This window comes from Salarias fasciatus, chromosome 12, assembly GCF_902148845.1.
Source record: "Salarias fasciatus chromosome 12, fSalaFa1.1, whole genome shotgun sequence".
Taxonomy (NCBI): Eukaryota; Metazoa; Chordata; class Actinopteri; order Blenniiformes; family Blenniidae; genus Salarias; species Salarias fasciatus.
The window spans coordinates 14,627,862-14,641,097 of record NC_043756.1 but is presented as its reverse complement, the minus strand read 5'-3'; the positions used below and the strand labels follow the sequence as shown (position 1 = coordinate 14,641,097).

At 42.4% G+C, this 13,236-nt stretch overlaps 1 protein-coding gene across 4 annotated transcripts in view; it reads right to left on the bottom strand.

Annotated features, from left to right (window-relative positions):
- The window catches only part of pcsk5b (proprotein convertase subtilisin/kexin type 5b), a 77,816-nt gene that overhangs the window by 46,786 nt on the left and 17,794 nt on the right, over positions 1-13,236 (bottom strand). For all 4 annotated transcript variants that reach the window (XM_030104625.1, XM_030104624.1, XM_030104626.1 and 1 more), the window contains exons 4-9: positions 12,974-13,117; positions 12,025-12,101; positions 7,731-7,819; positions 7,287-7,459; positions 4,009-4,221; positions 2,065-2,165 (exon numbers count right to left, since the gene is read on the bottom strand). In XM_030104625.1, the coding sequence (XP_029960485.1) occupies positions 2,065-2,165; positions 4,009-4,221; positions 7,287-7,459; positions 7,731-7,819; positions 12,025-12,101; positions 12,974-13,117 (797 nt within the window). The remainder of the gene's footprint in view (positions 1-2,064; positions 2,166-4,008; positions 4,222-7,286; positions 7,460-7,730; positions 7,820-12,024; positions 12,102-12,973; positions 13,118-13,236) is intronic.

The following is a 13,236-nucleotide window of genomic DNA, read 5'->3' as shown; positions in this document are numbered from 1 at the left end:
TATGGAATGAAAAACAGCACACACATCTATCCATTCATTTCTATGCAAACAGAAATGTTCAATAGAATAATATCAGTCAGTGTTGCACAAGCTCTTTTCATCGGAATGGTTTTAGGCATGTCAAAACATTCTTCTGCTTCAAGACGTCTTGAAATCAAGTAAACCTGGGGCTTTGTACCAACGTTTAGAATATTGCTTTGGTTATCAATACGAGTTCTGCCCTTGCACAATTTTGTTACTTTTAATACATTCTACAAATAACAAGGATATATTGCTGAATGAGGGTGGCCATCTGTCATGTGTTACAGTTTTTTAAGTTTGTTAATAGCTAGCATATTCCTGTTTGAAAGGCCTTATGTGGAAAAACTGTTTTCATTCATTTTCATTGTGTATCGAATCATTGCATATGGCCTTCGGATTTATTGATGGCTGAGACAGAACGTCCTGTACCAAAGAACTAAATATCTTTTCCTGTTTCCCTTTAGCGACATGAAGACATGTGATCATCTGATTTTAAACAGTCATAAAAAGGCTGAAGGCTAAACCATTACACAGGAAAGCAGGTCACAGCAAAAGAGAGACTCAGAAAAACTTCAAGATCTCAACACAACACACTCATAACGTCGGTGCCAGCGCATTCATGAGTTGCAAGTGGCTGTTTGGCATGAGACAGATTACAGTATGGATGTGTACTGCTACTTTCAATAGAGTCTAATCCTGTAACGGTTTGAGAGCTCTCTCATCACAGATCACCATATCTAAGAGACGAAATCCTCCGAGCTGACAAGTTCATCATCAAAATTAGTTTCAGTTTAGTCAGAATAAACAAGCACACATCAACATCTATCAAATTTTGAATAACCATTTTGAATTTAATGTTTATTCCCGACAGTCAGCTGGGATCAGTTGAAGACCGCCGCAGCCCTAGCAGTATAGAGGATGTCGTATGAACACCAGAGGTCGTGTTGTTGTACTGAATGTCAGCATGGTTGTGACTCAGTTGTGGTTAATTACAGCCTTGCTGATATTCAGTGCAACAATACGACCCTGAGTGTGACATTTCTTCTATACAGCAGCTGCACTCTGAATGACCGCATGCACGAGAAAAGTCGATTTCAATAATTGTTTGTTTTGTCTTTGCTGCCCCTAACCATACTGAACTATAACAAACCACAAAATGATCCAACTTAATTCAATGCAGCGCTAAAAGTGTAGCGCCAGGTACAACACAGATTGTCACAAAGCAACACAGAAGTGTTCATGCATGTGTCTTTGTAACTTGTACATCCAGCTTCTTGGAAATGGACAACGGATTTAACATCATGTGCCACCATAGAAAAATCCACTGGCATTATGCTCATGATCTAGAATTTGCAGACATCGAAAGAGATGACAGGCAGAGTGATACAGATCTCTCCATCAATCAGATTCCTCTCACTGCAGTCTTAAACAGTTTGCATCTATTATTTTGATTTACTAGTTGTATTGCTCTGTACCATCTCATTGATTTTTGTGTACCTATTCAGTCTGAACACAGGGAATAAACATAAAATGTGTATTTTTGATGTGTGTTTAAAATACCCTGTTTTTCTAGTTTCCGTCATAAAAGCACTTTTTCAGGAACATAATTGTGACTCTAATTTAGCGAAGTGACCTTAACTTTCTCATTCAACATAACTACATAAACACAGCTTCAATAGGAGATCTTCCAAAAAGAATGTAGTTTTCCCCACCACTCAGCAGTACACTCACACTGACCTGCTGCGCTCAAAAACACACGGCCGATCTGCGAACGTGTACGCTTTTGCAGTATAGTCTATGTATAATCTCGTCATCCACGATGACAAGCAAATCCTCCAGGTATCTCCCCACAAATCTGTCTGGGATTAAATACAAATAAAGCCTCTCTAGGTAGTTAAACACATCCTCTAACAATGACTCGAGGGGGAAAATGCTTCACGTGTTTCCCTAAATAGCTCAATGAACACTGAGGACAAGAGAGCATTAAAAGGTAAGGGAAGGGCAAGCGGATGAAGTGAGGGGATGAAGTTAAGTGGCTCTTACTTTGCCTCCAGGGCCAAAGCAATGATGGCAGCAGCCATGGGGGCAGAGGCCGACGTCCCGGTGTGACTGTCCGTACACCGGTGTCTCAGGTCTGTTGTGATCTGTGGGTGAGGAGAGAGGAGAGTCAGAGGAACGCACACAAATCAAACGGGATGCGAGAAGAAGAGAAATAGGTGAGCCATCAGTCAATGGTTAAATAAATCAAAGGGACGACCGAGCCGATAGTGACAGTGACGGCGAGACGCGAGGGAGACTGAGACAGACGGGCAGAGGCCGAAGGCGCGAGGATCAGGAGGTTTTAGACACACATTCCAGCTTTGATACAGTGCCTCGATGCAGCTAACACACACTCACAAGTAACAAATCATCCAAGTTCGCAAAAAGTCAACTCAGGGCCCGAGGAGAAGCGAAGGGCGCAGTTTAAAAAGCAGCAAGAGGCAGTAAAACATGTTATTAAAGAGCTGTATGTTGGCTTTGATTGTATGGACTTTAATCAGCCGACTTGTCAGATAGCTTCACAGTCAGTAAGCCAAGAAAAGCTTGGCTAACTTCCAGACTGACACCTCATCTGGACTAACACACACAACACACACACACACACACACAGAAATGGTTTAATAAGGAAGTGAGAGTGGCACAGAAAAGGAGTAGATGGGACGGTGTGAGTGTGTTCCAGTCGATTTTACTGAAAATTTCAGTGTGACGTCAGAGTGTTCGGCCACATTGAGATCTCTCTATGCAATCTACCTACTTGTCCATATGAACAGAATCCTGCGCTTACTAAAATTCAAGAAAGCCAGTTTCTGATGGTTTGCATGAAAACATTGGTGTTTTTTTCTGCCGTGTATCCATTTTCATCAGGCCATAACTCAACCCATCTCTACACTAAAAGGGCTTTGCTTTCAGTTTACTGCAGATCAAGTGATCATTACTTATCATGACGCCGACTGATCCCTTTTGTCAGCAACATGAAGCTTAACATTGACAGAAACACCTGCAGCACCTGTATCCCAGTACAGGAGCGGTATCAGCTTACAGGTCATGATGAGCAGATCGTGGTTGTCGTCATGTAATGCCTTTGAACTTTTTTTTTCCCCTCAAATGTAAAGCGCTGCTGAGTCATAATGCCCAAGCTAACCGTTAACGGCCTAATGACCTTACAGTGTTACACTGCATGAGGGAATTAGGCGTTAAACACCGTTCGACAGCTGGAGCAATGAGTGCATGCAACAATGAAACGCCGTATCTTTGTAGTGAACAACCAACCGATCAGTTTGTTGCTAACTGACAAAAAGCCTTTGCCCCCAGAAGCACATGGTAGAGATTAAGGAATTTGGGATAATTCCACTTTTTTAAATGTCAAGCAATTAAGCATGAAAATTCTTAATTTTAATCACAGTATTTAAAATTGTGAGACAGATATCATTATATCCTGTCTATAATATAGTGCATTATATGGGTTATATGGTTATGGGTATAAAGCCGAAGGGTACAACCAAAGTGTGTGAGTGTGTGTGTGTGTCCTTCTGCAGCATTAATATGAGGAATGTAGTAAGACACTGCCAGACAAGCTGGCTCAGAGTGGACAACTGTCCACTGTGCAGATTATAGGAGAGCTTTGAGTCAAACAAGGTCGCAACACTGAAACCGCCAGCATACACACATGAACGCTTCATTAGTGCCACGCTGTCATTGTCTGTACTACAAGAACTAAAAATAATACCACATACTTTGGCCAATTTCTACTCAAAACGTGCTTGATCCAACAATACTGAAGAAAACACAATCCTGTCAGATTTGTGCTTTAACTGTAATTTTGACATGACTGTTGCAGAAACATTGCACAGAATTAAAGTGAAAACAAACTTCTCTGAGTGTGTATTCAGTAGAATTGTCACAATAATACTAGCACACACACACACACACACACGCACGGTGTCTTACTATCTTTCTGTCATAGTTCTCTCCGCTGCTGTAGGTGGTGGTCAGTGTGGATGAGCACTCTTCCAGGTACCAGGGCTTGCGCCCGCTCTCAGCCGTGCTGGAGATGGAGATGGTGTAGATGGAGTTAGTGTAGCCATCACAGGAGCAATGGTCTCTGCTGCGTCCACCGTTCCCCGAAGCCCAGACAAAGATGGAGCCTCGGCCCTTCCTCCCCTGGCAGAAAGAAGGATCCACACAGGTCACATTAGCTTCACTTCTGCATGCTCGCCGGTTTTTGTCTGGCTTGATTTCAAATGATCTTTTAATGTGCATTGGATGTGAGAGAGACTGATCCTGCATGGAGAAAGCAATTCAAAAAGATGAAAACCAACAAGAGCCAAGTCCTCTGTGCCTGGCATCGGATGTGATGTGTTGATCCAAGTTTGGAAATCATGTTTGAACTGGCCAAAACACAGTGTGTTGTTTTTTTCTTGAAAAGCTCAGTGTCGTGCTGAGTGAATGAGCTTTTTTTTTTTTTGCACACTGGATTGAGTTAATTGAAATTATGTCCTCCATCAAATTACTAGAGCAGCAAAGGCAGGTTCATTTACTAACCTAGAAACTTACTGGAGGCAAACAGAAAGAAAATGTCAATTTAAAATATAACATCTCTACAATAAGACCTCACATATAAAGATTTCTGATTTTCATAAGCAGTGTTTCCACCTCAGCTTTGAGTCAACCATCACTTTTGGGAAGCTGTGAGTTGAAAAGTTTCTAATGTGGTTTCATCTGAAAATAAGGGATCATGGATGAAAATAATCCCAATAGAAACTCAGACTCAGAAGGAGGAGCAACATTTTGAGGAGCCCCATGAAGTCCTCAGTATTTTCTGTATTCTAAGTCTGTTAGCTCACAAATCATTTATTTAACTTGTGCCATGCTTTTGTTGAAAAAACATAACTGAAGTATTTTTACATCATATTACCTCTGTTTCTCCCGTACAGCAAAAGCTGAGGTTGCGTGGACGATTATTGATCTGATTAAGCAGAGGTCCAGTAAAAACTGCATCATGTAAACACTTAGATCTGATGAGATTGGCTCTGTCCAATTAAAATTATAACTGGTCACGTTTCAAGTCAACATCACAGTGCAAAGCATTATGGGAGTGATCCACTGGCTGGATTGGACAGTCTCGATGAATACATGTAAACCTACATATCAATTTGATCTGCCAGTGTGTCAAATTGACAAAAACTGTGCAATTGCGGTTATTGGTTGAAAAGTGTAAGTGAGATGCTTTCAACACACGGCAACTTCCTGCAACCGGTGGATTTGAATCTTTTTAGTAGTTCTGCTTTTTAATTTGTCTGTATTACATTTATCAAATACATTTTACTATATTACATCTAAAAATGAGATTCTTTTACCTTCAAATACGGCTTTTTGAACTATCATATCTGTTGCTATCTCCTCTGTTTTCGTCTCAAATCACACCTTTCACAGGAATAATAACTTTTATCGATGAGGATAAACTCGGAGCTTGAAGTCATTAAGACCGGGTACTATTGGCTCATATAAAGATGAACAACTATCTGACCTCTCGGTTCGAGAAGTCTCATTTCATGTGCTGGTAGGCAGATGGTTAATATTCTAATCTCAATTTTGGCAGGAACAGGAAATTAAAAACAAACATAAAAACTCGATGAATGTATTGGGTCTTCTCAAGTGGGGAAAAAGCCAGAAATTTTCGTGAGATTTGAAGGAATAAACTGTGGTCTGGTCTCAAGGCCCGTCTTGGTGGCAGCACACTGAGGTGATTAAATGCTATGAAGGTCAGGTGCATCCAGGAGTCGGTGATAAAGATATCTGACAAATTTACTGACACTGTGATTCCCACTGTCGGTCCAGACACACACCTTTAACGACACTCTGAGCACACACTCACACACCCACACACAGTAGTGAAAGGCGGCCTGGAGTTCTTCAAAAGGCGGCTTCTGTAAAGCGGCGATAAGCAAGAGAAGCCCCTCTGCATGAGGGGGGGATCATGAACCAGCGCTGACTGATGAGAACGCTTTGAAGAGCAGTTTGAAGAAGAAAGAACGAGGACAAAGAACGGCAGGAGAGGTGAAACACTACAGGACGGAGATGAGGAAGGATCAGAACAGAGCATAAAGCTGAAGAGAGTTTTAATAGTTAACATCAAATCTGTTGATCATTAGATAATTAACGCTTGATAGGGTTTTATCTTTTGATATTGTGGTTCAGATTAATTTTTAAATTGACTTGTGTAATTCTCTCTCATTTGTGATTTTCTCAAGATGCTGTTTTAGGAGTTACGCTTAAGAGAAGTGCGCCAAACTATGTCAACTGTGAAAGAATGACAATGCAGGAATAGAAATACACTCGAGAGGATAATATCCCTTTCTTTCACATCAAATAAAGCAGGGGGGGAAAAGTAAATAAAGGGCGATGGACACGTGTAAGGTAAGCCAGGTCTGAATCAAACTCACAGACACAGGTGCTCCTGCAGCTGTCAGTGTAATCTCCCACACCTGAGCTCTCTGTGATAAACTGTCTCTTCAGGGTGTCACACAAGTACATGTTACCCTCTACAGCGTGCCATCTTCTCTCGGCATCCCATACACACTCTCACACACACACGAAACACGCACACACCCACCTCCCTGACCTCTGTCATCTTAAAAGGCCAGCCTGTCAGGAGAAACACAGATTCTCCACGCCTCACGCTCCCCACCTGTCGGTCCCTTTCCCTCTCTCTTCTTCGTGACAGGCCTTTTGTTTTCAGCCCTGCAGCTTTCAGTGGAGACAATTTGCAGGTCTATAAATTCTGTGACCACCACCGCTGGCTCCCTGCACTCCCTGGATGTCCGTTTCGGCTCCTCATACATCTGCTTGACCAAACGGCACATGGCGAGCTGCTGCTGCCTTTGTTGATGCGTGAATTTGTTTGTGAGATGTAACCAGTAATTGACTTCACCCCACTTAACCTCTGATATAGCATTTCTCCTCCCAGCCAACAACACCGTGCCAGTTTGTCTTTATGCAGAACGAGCTATGAATATGCAAATGGATATACGCTAACGAAACACTTCGGCGCTCTAATGTCCGGGGGAGTTTAACAGGTAGAGAGACGGAGAGTTTTTGAGATGAGCATGTCAGGGTGAAAGCACGTCCAGAAGAATACTAATTGAATGCTTTGTCATGTGTTTAAATGGAGTCTGTTTGCCTGCACGTGCATGTGCATGTGTATGTGTGCGTGTGTGCGTGCCCACCATGCGGATGCCGTTCTCAAAGGCCTGCCTGGCTAGAGACGCTGGTCCATCCACGGTCTTTCCATCGTCGTCAGGCCCCCAGCTGGCACTGTAGATGTCAATGTGTTGCGGGTGGAGGCTCAGAGACCTGGCCTCCACCATGTCCGTCACATCTCCATCCAGCATGCGCACACCTGACACACACACACACACACACAGGCACAGATGAAGGCTTGTCTCCCAATAGTTCCCACGTCACCTTCTAATAAAAGCTCATGAAGCTGAGCGAGAAACTTAACATTTTGTTTTATCTGGTGCAATAATTCTGCCAAAGTTAAAGACAATCAACGATACATCAATAACTGTATCCGTTCCATCCTTCCTGGTCAAGATCCCTACAAACAGGCTGCTATTTGGAATTCGCAAATAAAAAAGAAACAGAAAATGTTAAAAAGTGTCACTTACCTCCTATTCTGGCATTGTAGGCAATACCCACAATGCAGTGGGAGTTGTTCGCAGCAGCAGCAACTTCACCTGCACATCGTGTCCCATGTCTGAGGACAGTGGAAACAAACAGCTTATTACACAAACATAAGCAACTAAACCTAACCTTTATCAACTTAGTGAACATCAGACGAGAAGTTAGAATGAAGAAAATATACACGTTTTGGAGAGATTGTAACGCCACCTCATGAATTCAAAGTGGAACAATGAAATAATTGCTAATCAAAGGTCCAACGGTGTAAAAATATTTATGACTCTGTAAAACAAAAGGCTGCTTGTACTGAGTTTATAATGTCAGGACCAAAATGACAAACCAAATTTTGTATTTTTTCTCGATCGTTTTTGAGAACAACATACTGTGCAGACAATAGAATAAACAAAGAAATAAATGTGAATAATGAAGTTGAAACTGTGTGAAAACTTGGAATCCTAATACATTTGTAACAAACAAAGAGACATGCAGATACAAAGGCATAGTCACTTTCACACACAAACACACACAGGGTCACATTCCAGCAGTAACTGCAGTGGTGACAATCGGCTGGGGTCAGCGAGCAGCGCAAACAAACATTCTATGTTTGTGTCCGCCAACACCTCCGCAAAGACACCACTTTTTGGATGAGAACAGACACACGCACAGACACACACATGCACATGCACACACACACACACGCACGCCCTGCAGAGAACATCTGCATCACGGCATCCCCCACCCCTCCGGAAACATCACCGACCACTGCCGTGGACGACCGGCATCGAGCTTTCGAAACCCCCCGAGAAAGACAAGGGAGAGTTTTGGAGTCTGAGGGTGCACTCAGACGGACAAACGTCCATTTCAGCAGAAACTGGTGCCAAGGAGGATTTTATGACCACACAGAAAGTTTATCCATAATCTGTCTTAGAGGAATCACAGCCATGAATTAAGCCAGTCCAACCTAAAAACCTCAAACGTCACCAGGTTTTATAGAATCATGTTGTAACGAATCATGCATCTAATGGATCTTTTTTCCAATTGTTAGTCACTTCTTACAAAACAATTGGAGTCTGACCCCCCTGCACTCTTAATACAGCATCAGATCTTCATCATGTTCTCATATCCTGGAAAGTTATTCAACAGAACTGGAACAAGCTCACACAAAGTTTCAAAAAGAAACAACTGTGAGGGTTTAAGCGTAACACATTAAATGGCTGCATATCACTGATAGGCCTCTTTATCACAGTTAATGAGCCAAACTGCTGGCTCCCTCTTTCAAAATGCTTCAGCAGTCTCCACTCAGTTCACTTCACCCCAGTAATCCATAAAATCGTCTGTCTGGCCCTCTTTTCAGTCTCTGTCTCCGCCTGTATTTTCCATTTTCTGCACATCTGTGTCACAGTCACGTGGGGATCTCTCACAGTCTGTGCAGCGGACAACCATCAGTAGAGACTTATTACATGCAAACAGGGATACTTTTATACTTTTCAGGCATGTTTCAGAAGGAAACAGTGACTTATGTTATGTTAATCACTTTAAATGTAATTGGGAATCCAGCATCTATATGATTGATCCTGCTATGAAAAACAGAAGATCCTGTTAACTTTTTACAACTCAACATTATTTTAAGTGTAAAACTGAGAAAATCCACTCAATATACACTCAACACACACATCACTTGAATCACGACAAGAAAGCTTAATGGCACAGTTAACAACAGGTGTTTGATTCATTAAGGGACTAATACATTTCTTGGTTCATTAAAACTGGTAATTAAACCGTCCTCTTCATCACTCTGCTCACATTTTGACATCACGAGACCAAGACGACGCCGAACAATTGATCAACTGCATCTTGCCGTTGAATATTTCAAACAGTATGTTCAAGTGTCAAAGTGTCCACTGAGCTTAGAGCATCACAGAGTATCAGCAGCAGGTTCAACAGAGACACAGAGAGACTGGAAAAGTAACACATCCCACACTCATGACCGCTTCATTGTGAATAAAGCTCTGTGGAACCTGATGAATACCTCTCAACTCCTAACCATTTACATCAGTGTAGTCTGCGTGTTTGACGTCCTCTAAGAGTACGTCCAGTACAGGCGTCTTATTAGTCTTGCTTGGACCAGAGAGGATTTACCGTGTGAACGGTACGGCGATGAGCCCATACGACCCAAATAACATCATTAATCATGTCACTGTGCCCTTGCATGAACAACACAAGCCTAATTTCATCTTCATGGACGACAATGCTCCAGTTCATCGAAGTGGCATCAATCAGGAAACGGCTGCTGGAGACTGGGGTACCTCAAATGGAGAGGTCTGGACTTTCTCCAGACCTGAATCCCATAGAAAACCTCTGATCAGCTGAGTCACTGTGAAGAGGCTCGTAACTCTGAAGCCCAGAATCTCAATGACCTGAGGGCCGCCCTTCATGAAGACTGGCATGTCATGTCTCAGCAGACAATAAGTGGACTTGTGAACAGCAAGAGCCGTCATTGTAAAGCTGTAATTTTAGAACACATGACAAGTTATTACGATACTGACGCTCGTTGTAGAGGTATAGCTGTTGTTGGGTTGGTATATGTTTTTGTTTTCCTGTTTTTATTGATTTGTTTTTTCAATTAACTCTTCTAACTTGTCTTTAGAAGCTATTAAACTTTGACTAGAAACGCTCAACATTCCCCACTCAGAGTGCATTCAAATTAAGAGTAAGAATGAATGTCCATTATGATTCATGGCTCACAGTTCAAAAATAAGTTTTTTGGTTTAAAGCCTGCTGTGTCAAACAAGTTCACAGAGAAACTAGAGGGGGTCAGACCAGTGAAATGACCGCACATTAATGCACAAACATCTACAAATCCAAATGATTAGTGAAAGTAAACAGAACACATGCATGAAAATGCAACATCTTCCAAATTGGTAAAAGCTCAACTCTGTGAAAATGTTCAGCTTTGTATCCTGATGTAAAATACAGTGAAATGTCTCCTTCAATCCTGCTGCAAAAAACGCAACAATGACTCAAATAAATGTACAGTCATCCCACAGGCCAGACTGGATCTGCTGGCGTCCCAGGATTGGCCCACAAACCATATGTTTGACAGAGCTGACCACAATGACAGAAAACATGAAGGAGATGCTCCCTCCTGTCAGAGGAGCACAGCTCCAGAGGGGTTGGAACTTCTTCCAAGCATGCTTTTTTTGCATTATGAATTTCAATATACCACCCAGGCCTATATCAACCACTGTAAAACTCTTTGTGTGCATTTAACTGTTCTAAATGTCTATAGATATCCATTTTCACACCATTGCAACTCCATCTGAAGTGTGACTTCAGAGAGCTGCATGTTCAGCTGATCCGACACTTTCACCCGCTGACATGTGTAGCACAGCTGTCGGTGCCACTGCTGCACATCAGCAACAGATTCTAATCCGCAAGCATTGCGTCATCCCTGTTGCTATATAACAAAACGTCTGACAACAACCTGCAGTCTACCAGATGTAGCTCATGGTAATTTATTCCTCGAAAAGAAGAGGTTGACCAGTTTTTATATCACCAGCCACCTCACAGCAGCTTTTCACATTTTCTCAGCTCCTATGGGCATCAAAGGCATTACGTTTTGATTAATCTAAAATGATCTCCAGCTCAAGATCACTTAAAGTGAACCTTTCAAAGGGATGAAGCAATGCAAAAAGTCAAAATGACCATCAGATGTCAAGCCACACGCATAACACTCAGCCCGCTCTGAATTTAACCCTCCGTGGAAAACAGCTCATTATGCCGCATCTGTGGGCCTCATGTGTGTTTCAGACAAAGCTTCATCAGCAAGGACCACAGCTCTGCCACAGCATTCAGGCTGCTGCAGCCAAAGACACACACACACAAAATCACTCACTAAGTCACAGCCAAATTGGCACAAGACAAGTGCGCGAGACAAACACACACATCGACACACTTCTTTCCAAACAAAAAAACACAATCAAGCAACAAATGTCACAATCACATACTGTAATGCCACTCATGCCCCCACAGAAAAGCCAAGACTCAGCAAAAAATAATAGGTGAGGAGCTCCTGGTGAAGATCGATCACGACAAACCCAGAGTGTTAGTATTATCCATTGTTGTGAAAGTACAGGAAGTCAAGTGTTCGACCAGACAATCGTACTTAAAATGAGCATGACTGCATGTTGGTTAAGAATTAAATGGCACAAATGAGTCATATCAAGACCTGGATGACGAAGTCTGCACAAACACACCCTGTATTATTGTACAGTTCCTTACTTGTTTTCATTGGTTGCGTCGTATCGAGGCATGGGATCCACATCGTTGCTGTTGACATCGTAACTGGCGTGAGGGTCCTGTAAGACACACAGAGGTTAAAAACACCAAACTGACCATTGTGGTCACTATAAGGAGAGGGGAAACTTGAAAAATAAGTCCAAGACCAAACAGACTTGTACAACACTGAAAAGCCTCACGAAGCTAATCAGAAAGTTCACATTAGCATCAGTCACAACAGTTTTATAAATCGAATGCAATCAGTGCTAACCCAATCTGCTGCGTGATTCGCCCTTCGGCATAAACAAATCCAAGCATTAAGGGTAGCTAATAACAGCGGTGCAGGCGCTGCCGAACCAGGAGTGAATCATTTCATCTGCACATTTGATGGATGGTCTCACCTGCTGCCTCGGGCCAAGAAGTTACTTCAGCTATCCTGGCCGGGGTTTGAGGCAGACGTACCTTCCAATGCACATTAAGTAGGTGTCCACAAACAAATAACACTGCGGCGAAGAAGTTTCACTGTGAAGCCGTAATCCACAAAATATGATAATCTAACCCAAAGGGAGTATAATTAGGCCATAAAAAGATCTTCTACAATTTCACTTTACTTTCTATAAAATGAATTAACTTAAAAAAAAAAAAAAAACACGTGACCCTCAATGTCATAATTCTAATGTTTGTTTTAATGTTTAACTACAGACAAAGTCGTGCTCCGAGCGTGATCAATGATGACACAGTTTTAATCAGACTACTGTGATCTTGTTACACATGTGACTTGTTAATCCGGCAGTAACACACAAACACACGGACGCCGAAACACACAAACAGATTAACACTTTGAATTTCACAGAGGAGTTTAAAAAAAAAAAAAAAAAAAAAAAAAAAAAAGCCGACACGCACACACGGCGCCGCTCGTAACCGCCCTGCACGCGCATACATACACACTCACGTAGTTCTGAAAGAGGTCCGGGTGGTTCCTCTCTATGCCGTCGTCCAGAATGGTCACCACCACGTCTTTACCCGTGTAGCCCCGCTTCCAGGCGCCCATGATGTTCATGTCCGACTGGCAGTTGTGGACGTCGTCGTTACAGTGCTGCAGAAAAGAGAAGTGGACAATTGAGAGGAGAGCTGGTAGCAGAAACCGGCAAAAGGGAAAATGCACAAACTAAGTTCAGTTGCCAGCATGGGTTCTTCTAAAATTACAGCACTTTC